This window comes from Ascaphus truei, chromosome 18, assembly GCF_040206685.1.
Source record: "Ascaphus truei isolate aAscTru1 chromosome 18, aAscTru1.hap1, whole genome shotgun sequence".
NCBI classification, from domain to species: domain Eukaryota; kingdom Metazoa; phylum Chordata; class Amphibia; order Anura; family Ascaphidae; genus Ascaphus; species Ascaphus truei.
In genome coordinates, this window is record NC_134500.1 from 8,586,781 (window position 1) to 8,607,103 (window position 20,323).

General features: G+C 47.2%; 1 protein-coding gene across 4 annotated transcripts in view; it reads right to left on the minus strand.

The window, feature by feature from the left end:
* Positions 1-20,323, minus strand: part of MEGF11 (multiple EGF like domains 11) — a 171,167-nt gene that overhangs the window by 98,308 nt on the left and 52,536 nt on the right. For all 4 annotated transcript variants that reach the window (XM_075575360.1, XM_075575361.1, XM_075575363.1 and 1 more), the window contains exons 6-8: positions 7,606-7,852; positions 4,540-4,660; positions 990-1,126 (exon numbers count right to left, since the gene is read on the minus strand). In XM_075575360.1, the coding sequence (XP_075431475.1) occupies positions 990-1,126; positions 4,540-4,660; positions 7,606-7,852 (505 nt within the window). The remainder of the gene's footprint in view (positions 1-989; positions 1,127-4,539; positions 4,661-7,605; positions 7,853-20,323) is intronic.

The following is a 20,323-nucleotide window of genomic DNA, read 5'->3' on the forward strand; positions in this document are numbered from 1 at the left end:
TGGGTAAAGTGTAGAGCCAGTAAACCCACTCACAGACAGCTGTTTCTACCTTTGGGGTCTCGTCAGTGTGAGGCTGGTTATACTGGCTTTGCGATATGAAGCTAGGATAGGTGGTTGTTAATATTATAGATATTATTACTATTCGCACGCCTGTGCTGCAGGGGTAATATCCTATTTCGGAAACTTTTCAGTAAACTCTTGGTTTCCTGAAGTCAGACGCCTTAGCGGTGGGATCACATAATAAGTGTAGGTGCAAACCCCCGCAGAGTCTGGTGGCCTGTGTGTGATTCCTGGGGATTTTATCCTGGATCCCCCCTGGCTCTCACGTACTCTGCATTTCTCAACGATCCCCTCTTGCCGGCCAGAGTTCCTCTGTGTATTCCCTCCCCCTGCGCACTGTATGCAGAGTTATGTGTGTAATAAGCAGGCTGGCAGTGCGGGGCACTCAGTGGCAGCAGATGGAGCACTCTTATGCTGCCTGTACTAATGTGAAAGCGCTCTTACAATACGCAGGAGAGTCGGGGTATGTGGCCCGAGCGTTTGATGCTGAGAAACACTCTCCTGCGTAATGCGTGGGGTGAATTATCTTAGGGCAGTGCGGCCAACCCCAGTCCTCAAGACTCTCCAACAGGACAGGTGTTCAGTATATCCCTGCTTCAACACAGGTGGCTCAATCAGTCCCTGCTTCAGCACAGGTGGCTCAATCAGTCCCTGCTTCAGCACAGGTTGCTCAATCAGTGTCTCAGTCTTCGATTGAGCCACTTGTGCTGAAGCAGGGATATCCTTAAAGCTTGACCTGTTGGGAGGGGGTGGGGGGGCTGGAGGAGGGATCCCCCCCGTTAGGGCGCTGCCATTGAGCTCAGCGGTAGTATGACGGGCGGACAGTCTCGGCTCTATGGAGTATAATGATGGGACTGCTGGAATAAGGGTCTGCGGCCCCCACACTGGCTCCTGGGAGGTCCCCAGGTGACTGTAGTAAGGAGGGTTACCTCTCCGCGGTGTACCCCGCGGCACACTGGCACCGCCCAGTCACTGGGTCACATTGGCCACCGTTGTGACACTGGCACTCCTGGCTGCAGTTCGCCCCAAACTTCCCAGAGGGGCACGGCTGGGCACAGACAAAGCCCTGCACAGGAGGGAGATAAAGAGTCATGCCAGGGAGATAACCGCTCTCTGCTCTGCAGTGCGCTGTGTGAGGTGCGCAGTGCCATGTTCTGGAGCGCAGTGCCATGTTCTAGAGTGCAGTGCCATGTTCTGGAGCGCAGTGCCATGTTGTGGTGTGTTAGGTGCGCAGTCCCATGTTCTGGAGCGCAGTGCCATGTTCTAGAGTGCAGTGCCATATTCTGGAGCACAGTGCCATGTTCTGGAGCGCAGTGCCATGTTGTGGTGTGTTAGGTGCGCAGTGCCATGTTCTGGAGCGCAGTGCCATGTTCTGGAGCGCAGTGCCATGTTCTGGAGTGCAGTGCCATGTTCTGGAGCGCAGTGCCATGTTCTGGAGCGCAGTGCCATGTTCTGGAGCGCAGTGCCATGTTCTGGAGCGCTGTGCCGTGTTCTGGAGCGCAGTGCCATGTTCTGGAGCACAGTGCCATGTTCTGGAGCACTGTGCCATGTTCTGGAGCGCAGTGCCATGTTCTGGAGCACAGTGCCATGTTCTGGAGCGCAGTGCCATGTTCTGGAGCGCTGTGCCATGTTCTGGAGTGCAGTGCCATGTTGTGATGTGTTAGGTGCGCTGTGCCATGTTCTGGAGCGCAGTGCCATGCTGTGATGTGTTAGGTGTGCAGTGCCGTGTTCTGGAGCGCAGTGCTATGTTGTGATGTGTTAGGTGTGCAGTGCCATGTTGTGTTAGGCTGCAGCCATGCTACCGCTGAGCGCGGGGGGCGTGGCTGTGCATTGACTAGCGCTGATTGGTTGCTGATGGGTCATGTGACACTTCAGCGCACTCGAAACTCAATTTGCTTTGTCTCTCAAGAGCCTCGCAGATTGATTTTAAATTAAGTGAGCGCGCCAATTCCGCCCAGCGGCAGTGTGAACGCAGCCTTAGGTGCGCAGTGCCATGTTCTGCTGTGTTAGGTGCGCAGTGCGATGTTGTGGTGCGCAGTGTGATGTTGTGTTGTGTTAGGTGCGCAGTGCAATGTTCTGCTGTGTTAGGTGCGCAGTGCGATGTTGTGGTGCGCAGTGCGATGTTGTGGTGTGTTAGGTGCGCAGTGCAATGTTGTGGTGTGTTAGGTGTGCAGTGCGATGTTGTGGTGTGTTAGGTGCGCAGTGAGATGTTGTGGTGTGTTAGGTGCGCAGTGCGATGTTGTGGTGTGTTAGGTGTGCAGTGAGATGTTGTGGTGTGTTAGGTGCGCAGTGCGATGTTGTGGTGTGTTAGGTATGCAGTGCGATGTTGTGGTGTGTTAGGTGTGCAGTGCGATGTTGTGGTGTGTTAGGTATGCAGTGCGATGTTGTGGTGTGTTAGGTGCGCAGTGCGATGTTGTGGCGTGTTAGGTATGCAGTGCGATGTTGTGGTGTGTTAGGTGTGCAGTGCGATGTTGTGGTGTGTTATGTGCGCAGTGCGATGTTGTGGTGTGTTAGGTGTGCAGTGCGATGTTGTGGTGTGTTAGGTGTGCAGTGCGATGTTGTGGTGTGTTAGGTGTGCAGTGCGATATTGTGGTGTGTTAGGTGTGCAGTGCGATGTTGTGGTGTGTTAGGTGTGCAGTGCGATGTTGTGGTGTGTTAGGTGTGCAGTGCGATGTTGTGGTGTGTTAGGTGTGCAGTGCGATGTTGTGGTGTGTTAGGTGTTCAGTGCGATGTTGTGGTGTGTTAGGTGCGCAGTGCAATGTTGTGGTGTGTTAGGTGCGCAGTGCGATGTTGTGGTGTGTTAGGTGCGCAGTGCAATGTTGTGGTGTGTTAGGTGCGCAGTGCGATGTTGTGGTGTGTTAGGTGTGTAGTGCGATGTTGTGGTGTGTTAGGTGTGTAGTGCGATGTTGTGGTGTGTTAGGTGTGTAGTGCGATGTTGTGGTGTGTTAGGTATGCAGTGCGATGTTGTGGTGTGTTAGGTGCGCAGTGCGATGTTGTGGCGTGTTAGGTATGCAGTGCGATGTTGTGGTGTGTTAGGTGTGCAGTGCGATGTTGTGGTGTGTTATGTGCGCAGTGCGATGTTGTGGTGTGTTAGGTGTGCAGTGCGATGTTGTGGTGTGTTAGGTGTGCAGTGCGATGTTGTGGTGTGTTAGGTGTGCAGTGCGATATTGTGGTGTGTTAGGTGTGCAGTGCGATGTTGTGGTGTGTTAGGTGTGCAGTGCGATGTTGTGGTGTGTTAGGTGCGCAGTGCAATACTCTAATTGTTTGTGGTGTGTTAGGTGTGCAGTGCGATGTTGTGGTGTGTTAGGTGTGCAGTGCGATGTTGTGGTGTGTTAGGTGTTCAGTGCGATGTTGTGGTGTGTTAGGTGCGCAGTGCAATGTTGTGGTGTGTTAGGTGCGCAGTGCGATGTTGTGGTGTGTTAGGTGCGCAGTGCAATGTTGTGGTGTGTTAGGTGCGCAGTGCGATGTTGTGGTGTGTTAGGTGTGTAGTGCGATGTTGTGGTGTGTTAGGTGTGCAGTGCAATGTTGTGGTGTGTTAGGTGTGCAGTGCGATATTGTGGTGTGTTAGGTGTGCAGTGCGATGTTGTGGTGTGTTAGGTGTGCAGTGTGATGTTGTGGTGTGTTAGGTGTGCAGTGCGATGTTGTGGTGTGTTAGGTGTGCAGTGCGATGTTGTGGTGTGTTAGGTGTGCAGTGTGATGTTGTGGTGTGTTAGGTGTGCAGTGCGATGTTGTGGTGTGTTAGGTGTGCAGTGCGATGTTGTGGTGTGTTAGGTGCGCAGTGTGATGTTTTGGTGTGTTAGGTGTGCAGTGCAATACTCTAATTGTTTGTGGTGTGTTAGGTGCGCAGTGCGATGTTGTGGTGTGTTAGGTGTGCAGTGTGATGTTGTGGTGTGTTAGGTGTGCAGTGCGATGTTGTGGTGTGTTAGGTGTGCAGTGCGATGTTGTGGTGTGTTAGGTGTGCAGTGCGATGTTGTGGTGTGTTAGGTGCGCAGTGCGTTGTTTTGGTGTGTTAGGTGCGCAGTGCAATACTCTAATTGTTTGTGGTGTGTTAGATGTGCAGTGCAATGTTGTGGTCTATTAGGTGTGCAGTGTGATGTTGTGGTGTGTTAGGTGTGCAGTGCGATGTTGTGGTGTGTTAGGTGTGCAGTGCGATGTTGTTGTGTGTTAGGTGTGCAGTGCGATGCCTGATATAGTGTGTACAGTTCGTAGAAGTAACCTGCGGTTGTGATGTCATCTTGTAGTGATTTGTAAAGTGTGCTTGGTAGTATTGCAGTGATTGGTTGTGGAGCTGCATGAGTTGTTGTGTTGTGTAACAGTGTGTGCAGTATTGCTATGAGTAATAGAGTGGTTTTGTTGAGCTGCGTAGTGTAACAGTTACAGATGTAACAGGTGTGGTGTTGTGGGTTTGTAATATTGAGCACAGTGTGATGTGATGCTGAATGTAGGTGTGAGAGTTGTGACACACACAGGATTTCGTACCATCCAGCCTGCCGGACATGCGCACACGCCGGTCACATGATGGCACACCCCTCCGTTCTGGCACGGGCAGCGCAACTCACACAGAGCGCCGTGACTCCCGGCCGGGCACCTCTCCTCGCAGCTACAACAAACACAAAAATTACACACACGTCACAAATAGCACGGCAACTTTCCCTGCGTACAGTCTGCAATGTGTACATCCCTGCGCACACACACCCCGTCTGCAATGTGTACATCCCTGCGTACACACCCACCCCGTCTGCAATGTGTGCATCCCTGCGTACACACCCACCCCGTCTGCAATGTGTACATCCCTGCGCACACACACCCCGTCTGCAATGTGTACATCCCTGCGTACACACACACACCCCGTCTGCAATGTGTACATCCCTGCGTACACACCCACCCCGTCTGCAATGTGTGCATCCCTGCGCACACACACCCCGTCTGCAATGTGTGCATCCCTGCGTACACACCCACCCCGTCTGCAATGTGTGCATCCCTGCGTACACACCCACCCCGTCTGCAATGTGTACATCCCTGCGCACACACACCCCGTCTGCAATGTGTACATCCCTGCGTACACACACACACCCCGTCTGCAATGTGTACATCCCTGCGTACACACCCACCCCGTCTGCAATGTGTGCATCCCTGCGTACACACCCACCCCGTCTGCAATGTGTACATCCCTGCGTACACACCCACCCCGTCTGCAATGTGTACATCCCTGTGTACACACACACACCCCGTCTGCAATGTGTGCATCCCTGCGTACACACACCCCCGTCTGCAATGTGTGCATCCCTGTGTACACACACCCCATCTGCAATGTGTACATCCCTGCATACACAGCTTCCCACTGTGTGTGTGTATGCCAACTTCCTGCGGTGTGTGTGTGTATGCCAACTTCCTGCTGTGTGTGTTCCAGCTTCCCGCTGTGTGTGTTCTCCTGTCCGTTACATTGTGTCACACTGTAACATGCTAGGATACACACTGTAACATGTTAGGATACACACTGTACCATGTTAGGATACACACTGTAACATGCTAGGATACACACTGTAACATGCTAGGATACACACTGTAACATGTTAGGATACACACTGTAACATGTTAGGATACACACTGTAACATGTTAGGATACACACTGTAACATGTTAAGATACACACTGTAACATGTTAGGATACACACTGTAACATGTTAAGATACACACTGTAACATGTTAGGATACACACTGTAACATGTTAGGATACACACTGTAACATGTTAAGATACACACTGTAACATGTTAGGATACACACTGTAACATGTTAGGATACACACTGTAACATGTTAGGATACACACTGTAACATGTTAGGATACACACTGTAACATGTTAAGATACACACTGTAACATGTTAGGATACACAGTGTAACATGTTAGGATACATAGTGTAACATGCTAGGATACACAGTGTAACATGCTAGGATACACAGTGTAACATGTTAGGATACACACTGTAACATGCTAGGATACACAGTGTAACATGTTAGGATACACACTGTAACATGCTAGGATACACACTGTAACATGCTAAGATACACAGTGTAACATGCTAGGATACACACTGTAACATGCTGGGATACACAGTGTAACATGTTAGGATACATACTGTAACATGTTAGGATACACACTGTAACATGTTAGGATACACACTGTGACATGCTAGGATACACACTGTGACATGCTAGGATACACACTGTGACATGCTAGGATACACACTGTAACATGCTAGGATACACACTGTAACATGTTAGGATACACACTGTAACATGCTAGGATACACACTGTGACATGCTAGGATACACATTGTAACATGTTAGGATACACACTGTAACATGTTAGGATACACACTGTAACATGTTAGGATACACACTGTGACATGCTAGGATACACACTGTAACATGCTAGGATACACACTGTAACATGCTAGGATACACAGTGTCACATGTTAGGATACACACAGTAACATGTTAGGATACACACTGTAACATGTTAGGATACACACTGTAACATGTTAGGATACACACTGTGACATGCTAGTATACACACTGTAACATGCTAGGATACACACTGTAACATGTTAGGATACACACTGTAACATGCTAGGATACACACTGTAACATGCTAGGATACACACTGTAACATGCTAGGATACACACTGTAACATGTTAGGATACACACTGTGACATGCTAGGATACACACTGTAACATGCTAGGATACACACTGTAACATGCTAGGATACACACTGTAACATGCTAGGATACACACTGTAACATGTTAGGATACACACTGTAACATGCTAGGATACACACTGTAACATGCTAGGATACACACTGTAACATGCTAGGATACACACTGTAACATGCTAGGATACATACTGTAACATGTTAGGATACACACTGTAACATGTTAGGATACACACTGTAACATGTTAGAATACACACTGTACCATGTTGGGATACACACTGTAACATGTTAGGATACACACTGTGACATGCTAGGATACGCAGTGTAACATGTTAGGATACACACTGTAACATGCTAGGATACACAGTGTAACATGTTAGGATACACACTGTAACATGCTAGGATACACACTGTAACATGTTAGGATACACACTGTAACATGCTAGGATACACACTGTAACATGCTAGGATACACACTGTAACATGTTAGGATACACACTGTAACATGCTAGGATACACACTGTAACATGCTAGGATACACACTGTAACATGTTAGGATACACACTGTAACATGTTAGGATACACATACGGTTGGATTGGGTAAATTAGGTTTCCAATCAATCACATAATATTAATACCTGGTGTGGCTGAAATATGGAAGCATAAAAAAACGGTGATGGGGAGACAAAATGGCTGCCAAGTCTGCTCATTTCAAGTTATACAGGCGGTTGTAAATTAATTTGGACCATGAAGCCAAACAAATGCCCCAGTAACCCTTTCAGTGCTGGACTCCAGAGCACTGCGATGGTTTATACCCGCCGGGTACTCACAAGGCTCCTGTGTACCCGGGCGCACAGCGGCACTCTCCTGTCCGGTGGTCACACGTCGCCCCGTTCTGGCACTGGCACCGCAGCTGGCAGGCTTTGCCGTAGGTGCCGGGGTCACACCAGTCCTCGCAGCGCCAGCCCTTGTAGCCCTCAGCGCAGACACAGGCGCCCGTGATGGGGTTACACAGCGCCTCGTTCTGACACTGGCAGCGGTTACTGCAGTGCGGTCCCCAATGTTCACTGTCACAACCTGCGGGGGGAGGGGACACACACAGATAACACAACTTTACCTACACTGTCACAGCCTGCCGGGACACACACACAGATAACACAACTTTACCTACACTGTCACAGCCTGCCGGGACACACACACAGATAACACAACTTTACCTACACTGTCACAGCCTGCCGGGACACACACACAGATAACACAACTTTACCTACACTGTCACAGCCTGCCGGGACACACACACAGATAACACAACTTTACCTACACTGTCACCATCACACACACACTAGCAGGGATTCTGGTTTACGGTTTACCACAACTTGATCATCTTACACTTCCGGTTAAAACCAATAAAAAGAGAATAGCAAACAATGGGTGCTAAGGGTGCTAATGGTCCCATCACGGAGTAACTGTCCTGAGAAAAAGAGAGTCTAGCGCACCACAACATGAGAAGAAATCAAAAGGCAGCAAAAAAGGTCATTTAATGACTATAAGAATTCAATGTTGCATCCAACGTTTCGGTGCCAACATGCACCTTCATCAGTGAGGGGCCTCCCTGATGAAGGTGCACCCCTGATGAGGTGGCCTCCCTGATGAAAAGGCCTCCCTGATGAAGGGGCCTCCCTAATGAAAGGACATCCCTGATGAAGGTGCACCCCTGATGAAGGTGCATCCCTGATGAAGGTGCACACCTGATGAAGGTGCACCCCTGATGAAGGTGCATCCCTGATGAAGGGGCATCCCTGATGAAGGGGCATCTCTGATGAAGGGGCATCCCTGATGAAGGGGTATCCCTGATAAGGGGGAACCCCTGATGAAGGGGCATGTTGGCGCCGAAACGTTGGATGCAACATTGACTTTTTATAGTCATTAAATGACCTTTGTAGCTAACTTCTGATTTTTTCTTCATTTTTGGGGTGCTCGACTCCATTTTTCTCAGTATGGAAACTAGAAAGTTGTGCACCAATAAACACCAAATTCAAATGCGCGTTATTGTTTATTTAATTGGTAATTACCGATTTGCGTCCTGCTTGACCCGTACGCGTCCGAGGTGGAAGTGTAACCAATTCCATTCAATAAATCGAGTGAGACGGTAGATTTGGTTTAAGAAGTGGTGATACTCAGCATCACTCTGCACTATCCCTCTGCCAAAGCGGATTTGGCAAACTCAGGCACTTCCGTGACGTTTGCTTCCCGCGGCCTTTCCTCTCCCTTGATAAATAAAGGGGGGCCCGGTTGCTCCCAGTTTAAAGTAAGATACATGACACGCTCTTGATTTTTCGCTCTCGGCTGCACTTGTGAAATAGTGATAGTGAGAGATAGTGGGAGATAGGGGGAGATAGTGAGAGATTGTGATAAAGTGATAGTGATAGATAGGGAGAGATAGTGATAGATAGGGAGAGATAGGGAGAGATAGCGAGAGATAGTGATAGATAGGGAGAGATAGGGAGAGATAGGGAGAGATAGTGATAGTGATAGTGATAGATAGTGATAGATAGTGATAGATAGTGATAGATAGTGATAGATAGTGATAGATAGTGATAGATAGTGATAGATAGTGATAGATAGTGATAGATAGTGATAGATAGGGAGAGATAGTGAGAGATAGTGATAGTGAGAGATAGTGAGAGATAGGGAGAGATAGGGATAGATAGTGATAGATAGTGATAGTGATAGTGATAGATAGTGATAGATAGGGACAGATAGTGAGAGATAGTGATAGTGATAGATAGTGAGAGATAGTGATAGTGATAGATAGTGATAGTGATAGTGATAGATAGTGATAGATAGTGAGAGATGGGGAGAGATAGTGAGAGATAGTGAGAGATAGTGATAGTGATAGATAGTGATAGTGATAGATAGTGATAGATAGTGATAGATAGTGATAGAGAGTGATAGTGATAGATAGGGAGAGATAGTGAGAGATAGTGATAGTGATAGATAGTGATAGTGATAGTGATAGATAGTGATAGATAGGGAGAGACAGTGATAGATAGTAATAGTGATAGATAGTGATAGTGATAGATAGTGATAGATAGTGATAGATAGTGATAGATAGTGATAGATAGTGATAGTGATAGATAGTGATAGATAGTGATAGATAGGGATAGATAGTGATAGATAGTGATAGTGATAGATAGGGAGAGATAGTGAGAGATAGTGATAGTGATAGATAGTGATAGTGATAGTGATAGATAGTGATAGATAGGGAGAGACAGTGATAGATAGTAATAGTGATAGATAGTGATAGTGATAGATAGTGATAGATAGTGATAGATAGTGATAGATAGTGATAGATAGTGATAGTGATAGATAGGGAGTGATAGTGATAGATAGTGATAGATAGTGAGAGATAGTGATAGATAGGGAGAGATAGTGATAGATAGTGATAGATAGTGATAGTGATAGATAGGGAGTGATAGTGATAGATAGTGATAGATAGTGAGAGATAGTGATAGATAGTGATAGATAGGGAGAGATAGTGATAGTGATAGATAGTGATAGATAGGGAGAGATAGGGAGAGATAGTGATAGATAGTGATAGTGATAGATAGTGAGAGATAGTGATAGTGATAGATAGTGATAGATAGTGATAGATAGTGATAGTGATAGATAGGGAGAGATAGTGATAGATAGTGATAGTGATAGATAGTGAGAGATAGTGATAGTGATAGATAGTGAGAGATAGTGATAGATAGTGAGAGATAGTGATAGATAGTGATAGTGATAGATAGGGAGAGATAGTGATAGATAGTGATAGTGATAGATAGTGAGAGATAGTGATAGTGATAGATAGTGATAGATAGTGAGAGATAGTGATAGTGATAGATAGTGAGAGATAGCACGCAGGTTATCAGACTCAGGGAATTTGCTTAAGTGCTTTCTCAAAAAGGAAAAAAAATCACAGTCATTTGTAACGCAAAAAAAGTCAGGTATAAAATGTATAAAATGTAAATGTCCCTGTAATGTGCTCAATTCATCACCGCCGGCGTCTCTGCAACAGCGACAGGCGTGCTACACGGGGACATCCATTCAGTGGCGCGCAGAGCAATGTGTATCTGTGCAGAGCAATGTGTATCTGTGCAGAGCAATGTGTACTGTATCTGTGCAGAGCAATGTGTATCTGTGCAGAGCAATGTGTATCTGTGCAGAGCAATGTGTACTGTATCTGTGCAGAGCAATGGGTATCTGTGCAGAGCAATGGGTATCTGTGCAGAGCAATGGGTATCTGTGCAGAGCAATGGGTATCTGTGCAGAGCAATGTGTATCTGTGCAGAGCAATGTGTATCTGTGCAGAGCAATGTATATCTGTGCAGAGCAATGTATATCTGTGCAGAGCAATGTATATCTGTGAAGAGCAATGTGTATCTGTGCAGAGCAATGTGTATCTGCAGAGCAATGTGTATCTGTGCAGAGCAATGTGTATCTGTGCAGAGCAATGTATAATCTGTGCAGAGCAATGTGTATCTGTGCAGAGCAATGTGTATCTGTGCAGAGCAATGTATATCTGTGCAGAGCAATGTGTATCTGTGCAGAGCAATGTATAATCTGTGCAGAACAATGTGTATCTGTGCAGAGCAATGGGTATCTGTGCACAGCAATGTATATATGTGCAGAGCAATGTGTATTTGTGCAGAGCAATGTGTATCTGTGCAGAGCAATGTGTATCTGCAGAGCAATGTGTATCTGTGCAGAGCAATGTGTATCTGTGCAGAGCAATGTATAATCTGTGCAGAACAATGTGTATCTGTGCAGAGCAATGGGTATCTGTGCACAGCAATGTATATCTGTGCAGAGCAATGTGTATCTGTGCAGAGCAATGTGTATCTGCAGAGCAATGTGTATCTGTGCAGAGCAATGTGTATCTGTGCAGAGCAATGTATATCTGTGCAGAGCAATGTGTATCTGTGCAGAGCAATGTGTATCTGTGCAGAGCAATCTGTATCTGTGCAGAGCAATGTGTATCTGTGCAGAGCAATGTGTAACTATGCACTGCAGATCAGTGAGTTACTAGTTAAATAACAGAGTATATTATATGATAAAAAACGCAGCGCTCGAACTCCCGTCGATAAGAGGAATTCAGCTTTACTCATTTCTTCCTCCAAACCAGTGTGTGCAAACTGGGGCGCGCAAACTGGGGCACGCAAACTGGGGCGCGCCTCACACTCACTTTACTGATTCTTGCTGTTCATGATGTGGCAATTCAGAGACGTCTGCTGTTAATTTGATGATATTGTGGGGAGTTTAAAATATGGCTGCCATTTCCTCTGCTTGCAAAAAAAAATGACCCTTCTTCCTAATCACCCCGTGTGACCCCTAAACTTCCTAATCACCCCGTGTGACCTCTAAACTTCCTAATCACCCCGTGTGACCCCTAAACTTCCTAATCACCCCGTGTGACCCCTAAACTTCCTAATCACCCCGTGTGACCTCTAAACTTCCTAATCACCCCGTGTGACCCCTAAACTTCCTAATCACCCCGTGTGACCCCTAAACTTCCTAATCACCCCGTGTGACCTCTAAACTTCCTAATCACCCCGTGTGACCTCTAAACTTCCTAATCACCCCGTGTGACCTTTAAACTTCCTAATCACCCCGTGTGACCTCTAAACTTACGAGAACACACATTATTCCTAAACAAACCCCCATTCGGAGGCACAGAATCATTACAGGAGGAAACCCCCGATACAAAGCAGGTAGCGCCCCCCCCCCCATCCCGTCTGCAAACCTCCAACTGCGGGGACTCACAGCACGCAGACCCTGTGTCGCGACGGTGCGGCGCTTATCGAGGTCACAGAGACGCAATGTCCGGACAAGAATACGCAGCACATCGCTCCGTCTGCCATGACTTTCTTTGGCATATATATATATGTGACAATTGATTTCCTTTTTCTAATTAATAATTGTAATTATGATGCGCTAAATATACCCGACAGCTGGGAGCGGATTAATCAGAGGTTATTGATCGGCTGCAGAGTCCTGCCGATGTTTGTGATGTTATTGATTTGCAGGCGACAGGCGGAGGACAGCAGCCGCTGAACCCCCAGCGGGTAGTCTGTGCCAGTCCTGGCAGTCACCGGGGCACAGCGTGTGCCACGCTCACACCTGCCAAACTCCCTTCTCTGGAGCGCTGGCAAAGCCCGCAGCAATGCTTTGCAAAGCGAAATAATGCAACGAGGTGAGTGTGGAGTCCGAGGCCAGCACAGGGCTGGGGTTTTATTGCAGATATGATAAAATCTACGTTCAATTATCAGCCAGCAAAATCATTACTTTATCGTAGGGAATGGCAGCCAGCATTTTACTGCCCTATAAGTCTACTCATTACAGCAGACAACCCCCCAAGTGTTCCTGTTACAAGAGAAAGGAAGCCACCGAGTACAGAGGAGATGTCTCACCCGAGATGAGTTGTTCTTTTTAAACGGAAGATTGCAAATCATTATTACAACATACACAGCACTGCGAACCTGTCCGGCAGTGAAGGGGTTAAATTAGTTTTCACTGTGGGGTATTCAAAAAGAAACCCCCCTGCCCTCCCAGACGTGTTACGCTGTGTAGAGAGGTGTGGTCCTGTATCTTTTCCAGGTTTGTTCTGTTTAACTCATAACCAAACCCCACATCCCGGCGACAAGCAGCAGAGACACAACGTATCCACACACACTGCTATTCTTGGGAATGACACTTAATAACGACGTTATGCCCCAAAATCAGAGTCCTGCGTACAGATCTCCCCACATCTGTCTCGTGTTTTTAGTAACTACAGAAATGTCACTTGGATTTTGTATGGTGGCGAAACCACCAATGTTGCTTAAAATGGAAAGTTCCGGTCTAGTTGAAGGTTCCGTTACCTTCTAGATCTGGGTTTCCTGCACACCGCAGAAACTTTCCGCCTTGGACACATTCTGATAGAAGATTGGTGCTGCCTCCGTCATCAATGCAGCATTTTGTGCCACTGACAGCAGGTGAGACACTGACAGCAGGTGAGACACTGACAGCAGGTGTGCCACTGACAGCAGGTGAGACACTGACAGCAGGTGTGCCACTGACAGCAGGTGAGACACTGACAGCAGGTGTGCCAGTGACAGCAGGTGTGCCACTGACAGCAGGTGAGACACTGACAGCAGGTGTGACACTGATAGCAGGTGTGCCACTGACAGCAGGTGAGACACTGACAGCAGGTGAGACACTGACAGCAGGTGTGACACTGATAGCAGGTGTGCCACTGACAGCAGGTGAGACACTGACAGCAGGTGAGACACTGACAGCAGGTGAGACACTGACAGCAGGTGTGCCACTGACAGCAGGTGAGACACTGACAGCAGGTGAGACACTGACAGCAGGTGTGCCACTGACAGCAGGTGAGACACTGACAGCAAGTGAGACACTGATAGCAGGTGAGACACTGATAGCAGGTGAGACACTGACAGCAGGCGAGACACTGACAGCAGGTGAGACACTGACAAGCAGGTGAAACACTGACAAGCAGGTGGGACACTGACAAGCAGGTGGGACACTGACAGCATTTTGTGCCACTGACAGCAGGTGAGACACTGGCAGCAGGTGTGCCAGTGACAGCAGGTGTGCCACTGACAGCAGGTGAGACACTAACAGCAGGTGAGACACTGACAAGCAGGTGTGCCACTGACAGCAGGTGAGACACTGACAGCAGGTGTGCCACTGACAGCAGGTGAGACACTGACAAGCAGGGTGTTGTATATTTATTTTGTGCTATTTATCACTAGATTTGTGGGTTTCTGGTAGTGTTTTTCAATCCCAAAGGTCATTTGAAAATTGTACCAATACAGAAGAATTTACAATACATCTGATCTCAGACGCGCTATTAGAGAGGGTTGGGGTTCCTTACAATGCATCTGATCTCAGACATGCTATTAGAGAGGGTTGGGGTTCCTTACAATGCATCTGATCTCAGACGCGCTATTAGAGAGGGTTGGGGTTCCACAGAATTTCACAATACAATTATAAGGTTCCTTAACCAAAAAAAAGATTGAACACTTCTGGTTTATGGTATTAAAGAAATCATAGATCATGTCATAACTTATCATCTGAGATCTGACTCCAAAAGACTGTTTCTGGTTCCAAGGCTCAACAAAGTATCCGGCCGCTCCTCCTTCTCTTACCGTGCACCCCAAAACTGGAACAGCCTACTGGAGACTCTCACATCCACCACCAGTCTAAGTTCTTTCAAAACCAAAGCTGTCTCACATTTTAATCTGGTCTGTAACCTTACTATATATTATATTTAACTGTGCATGCTATGTCTTGTATATAATGTATACCCTGTTCACTTATGTAACTGTATTTGTAACCATGTATTATTTGTCATTTTAACGCTATGCCCAGGACATACGTGAAAACGAGCGGTAACTCTCAATGTATTACTTCCTGGTAACACATTTTCTAAAAAAAATAAAATATTTGGGGCGGCTTCCTTTATTTGCATCTCTAGTTGGACTATAGTATTAGAAGTGCAACAAGGCACTGCAGGGGATGGGTTATTCACTAGTCTCGTTCCCGGAAGTGGAAGGGTTAAGCCCCTGCAGACTTCTGCCTGGCAATGTTTTTGGCTCTGACACTTTGCTGCATGATCCTCGTGTTCCTGCAGCTTCTGGTTCCAAGGTTTGTGCCCAGAGATTCTGCTAATTAATTATGTATTATTCCTGGGCCAGATCTAATGAGTAAGCAGAGAGCAGGCAGCGTCCGTGCTAGCGCCCGGAATGAAAGGGAGGCACGCCGGGCTCTGAGAGGGTCTCCCGGGGGGGGACGTTGGATTCTTCTGCGTGGGGCGGCACTTTTTTTTCTTTTAACCCCTTCCCTGCAACACTTTGCAAAGCAAAATAAGAACATGTAAATCAATGCCCTCTGTAGTATGTTCTGCCATAAAGGGGGTTACAGCGCTGCCCCTGCTTACCAAGACATGTAGGGCTCACATGTTACAGGCATGTTAGATATTTTAATAGTCATTGAGTGAGACCGCCCTTCCAATGAGGGAGACCGCCCTTCCAATGAGGGAGACTGCTCTTACCAATGAGGGAGACCGGCCTTCCAAATGAGTGAGACCACCCTCCCAATGAGTGAGACCACCCTCCCAATGAGGGAGACCGCCCTCCCAGTGAGTGAGGCCGCCTTCCCAATGAGTGAGACCACCCTCCCAATGAGTGAGACGGACTCCCAATGAATGAGACTGCCTCCCAATGAGTGAGACTCCCTTCCCATTGTGTGAGACTGCCTCCCAATGAGTGAGACTCCCTTCCCAATGTGTGAGACTGCCCTCCCAATGTGTGAGACTGCCTCCCAATGAGTTAGACTGCCTCCCAATGAGTGAGACCGCCCTCCCAATGAGTGAGACCGCCCTCCCAATGAGTGAGACTGCCTCCCAATGTGTGAGACTCTCTTCCCAATGTGTAAGACTGCCTCCCAATGAGTTAGACTGCCCCCCCAATGAGTGAGACCACCCTCCAAATGAGTGAGACCAGCCTTCCCAACGAGTAATAAAGCGCAAGAGCGCGAAACACGTAGGTGGGTATTTCTACCTATTTATGCTTATGTGAGCTGAATAAATAATATTTTTATGGGAGTTACCCTGACATGATCATCGTTGTTCCCGTCCCGTTGGGGCTGTGCTCCGTTGCACGCGGATAGCGTTTGGACACTCTTTTCAATGGACTGCGCATGCTATTAGCATTTGCCAGATCTACTGAGAGGGCTTTAAACTAAGGTAACCTTATGATTGTTACTCCCTCATACATATTCCCTTAAAATTTGCCGAGGTGAGAGTTATAGATTGTGCTATATATTGTGTTGGGCTCCACTAGTGTGAATTCTCGCCAGCCTTTATCCTGGACGGTTTATGTGGGTCACTATAGGCATTTCTGGACATTACTGACTTAATATTGGAAATTCCATAGAGTACAGAAACTGACTGAGCACCATTTCAACGCTGAACTGTACTGTTCCCGACGCATAAGACTGCCCTTCCCAATGAGTGAGACCAAACTCCCAATGAGTGAGAATGGCCTTCCCAATGAGTGAGCCTGCCCTTCCCAACGAGTGAGACTGCCCTCCCCATGAGTGAGACTGCCTTCCCAACAAGTGAGCGCCTTCCCTATGAGTGAGACTCCCTTCCCAATGTGTGAGACTGCCCTCCCAATGTGTGAGACTGCCCTCCCAATGAGTGAGATCGCCTTCCCAACAAGTGAGTGCCTTCCCAATGAGCGAGACTCCCCTCCCAATGAGGGACACAGACCTTCCCATCGAGTGAGACCAAACTCCCAATGAGTGAGACTCCCCTACCAATGAGTGAGACTGCCCTCCCAATGAGTGAGACTCCCCTACCAATAAGTGAGACTGCCCTCCCAATGAGTGAGACTCCCCTACCAATGAGTGAGACTGCCCTCCCAATGAGTGAGACTCCCCTCCCAATGAGTGAGACTGCCCTCCCAATGAGCGAGACTCCCCTCCCAACGAGCGAGACTCCCTCCCATTGAGGGACACAGCCCTTCCCATCGAGACCAAACTCCCAATGAGTGAGACTGCCCTTCCCATCGAGTGAGACTGCCCTCCCAATGAGTGAGACTCCCCTACCAATGAGTGAGACTGCCCTCCCAACGAGTGAGACTGCCCTCCCAATGAGTGAGACTGCCCTCCCAATGAATGAGACTGCCATCCCAATGAGAGAGACTGCCCTCCCAATGAGTGAGACTTGCTGTAAGAGAGTATGACTTGGGCCTGACTACTGCCGCAGGGATCCCAACGTTTCAGTGACCAGGGCAGTTACAGAATAAAGCAGCGTTTGGAAAGGTCAGCGAATGTCACTTTTAGAACGCTCTTAAACCCGCGGGTATCATGGCCCACAGAACCAGCAGGCAGGGACAGAACCATTTGAATAATAACAGACTATAATCACATACAATTGTTATGACCTGGTATTTATAACTTCCGCCTCTGGAATATATTCTGTAGGTTACGGAGGAGCCACCAGAGAGATCGTTAGGCTAAAAAGGAAGATGAAAGCCCGGCTGCGTTCTGAAGACCAAGCTTTTAACATTAAAAAGGCTCCTCGGCAAAGAGATGGAGGAGAATTCAAATCGGGGTCAAAGAGGCAAAGCCATTTTTAGAACTCACAAGCCGCGTTAGGCGGGGGGGGGGGGGGGACGCCGACAGGTGACAGTTAAACGGCCGGTGGCAGAGTGTCCAGTTCACCCCTCAGAGCGGCTAATAACGTTGCCATTATGGAGACGGATTTGCCGCGGGGTAACCCCGTCACTGCCAGGGAGGTCCCCATCCCACGGAGTATCCCTGTGCCTCACGTCGGCTGAGCCCGGGAGACACTGGGAGGTGGATTTCCACTTAACAACAGGTCGATGCTGCACAAGAAAATGAAAGCACCCAGATATATAGGTGTGTGTGTATATGTGTGTGTGTGTGTGTATGTGTGTGTGTGTGTGTGTGTGTGTATATGTGTGTGTGTGTGTGTGTATGTGGGTGTGTGTGTGTGTGTGTGTGTGTATATGTGTGTGTGTGTGTGTGTATGTGTGTGTGTGTGTGTGTGTGTATGTGGGTGAGTATATGTGTGTGTATGTATATGTGTGGGTGTGTATGTATGTGTATATGTGTGTGTGTGTGTGTGTGTGTGGGTGTGTATATGTGTGTGTATGTATATGTGTGGGTGTGTATGTGTGTGTATATGTGTGTGTGTCTGTGTGTGGGTGTGTATATGTGTGTGTGTGTGTGTGTGTGTATATGTGTGTGTGTGTATATGTGTGTGTGTGTATATGTGTGTGTGTGTGTGTATGTGTGTGTGTGTGTGTGTGTGGGTGTGTATATGTGTGTGTGTGTGTATGTGTATGTGGGTGAGTATATGTGTGTGTATGTATATGTGTGGGTGTGTATGTATGTGTATATGTGTGTGTGTGTGTGTGTGTGGGTGTGTATATGTGTGTGTATGTATATGTGTGGGTGTGTATGTGTGTGTATATGTGTGTGTGTCTGTGTGTGGGTGTGTATATGTGTGTGTGTGTGTGTGTGTGTGTGTACACATACATATTACACATATTTACATAGAGCGAGATTATGTACCACATGTGCTAAGCATTACTATTCAGTAAGAGTCCATGCAATGGAATAGAGCAGAAGGTATTCTAGCATCACAGCAGCACCCCCGAGGAAGGTCCTTCCTGGACCGAAACGTTGGATTAAGTGTGCTATGTATTTCCAAATACAGGTTTTCTTTGCATCTGATATTGAGTGCTGCTTCTTGATTTCTCTTTGTGGGGGAACATTTTGCTTTACTTCTTGTGTTTATTGAACATGCAACAAACCATATTACTATTGTTGGAGTGCCAGTGTGTGTGTGTGTGTGTGCATATATATATATATATATATACACTCACACACACTATATATATATATATATATATATATATATATATATATATATATATATATTATATTATATATATATATATATATATATACCCCATATTTTACACGAACACGCCAGGATTTCCATGACTGTCTCATCTGAAACCTGTCCTGACTTTGCGCGTCCGGTTTGCACCACTCCGGCCTCCTGGGAACGATGAATTTAAAGGGCGCATAGAAAACAGCCCCAGATTTATCTGAATAAAATGAAGATCCGAACTGGGGTAAGTACCGGCGCTGATCTGGGGAAAGTACCGGCGCTGATCTGGGGACAGTACCGGCGCTGATCTGGGGACATTCTCCGTGATTAAGGTTTGAAGGAGAATTTCCAGCCTTCCTGGTAATGTCATCTAAAATGCTAATTTCAGACGGCAGCTAATATATTATAGTCAGATTTCTATTAAAGCTATAAAGGGGAATGTTAAGAAGAAAGGACTCTTTTGGGACAGAAACATCAGCTTTTTATGAGCAGTTTGATGACAGCACTTACTGCAGCTATTTATATATAATAGAGAATCAGTAAAAAGAGACAGAGAGAGAGAGACAGAAAGTGGAAAAGGAGGATAGAGAGAGAGGAAATAAGAAGAGAAAGAGAGAGGGAGAAAGAGAGGAAATAAAGAGAGAGAAAGAGACAGTGAGAGAGACAGAAAAAGGAAAAAAATGGGGAAGAGAGTGAGCGACAGACAGTGAGAGACAGACAGAGGAAAAGAAAGAGAGGAAATAAGGAGAGGGAGAAAGAGAGCGGAAATAAGGAGAGAGAAAGAGAGAGAGGCAGTGAGAGACAGAAAGATGGAAAAGGAGAGAGAGAGGAAATAAGGAGAGGGAGTAAGAGAGCGGGAGAAAGAGAGAGGGAGAAAGAGAGGAAATGAGCATGAGAGAGAGAGACCGTGGGAGACGGCGAGAGAGATAGAAAGTGGAAAAGAAGGGGAGGGTGTGAGAGACAGTGAGAGACAGAAAAAGGAAAAGAAGGAGAGAGGAAATAAGAGAGAAAGAGAGAGCGGCAGTGAGAGACAGACAAAAGGGAGAGAGAGAAAAAGGAAAAGAATGAGAGAC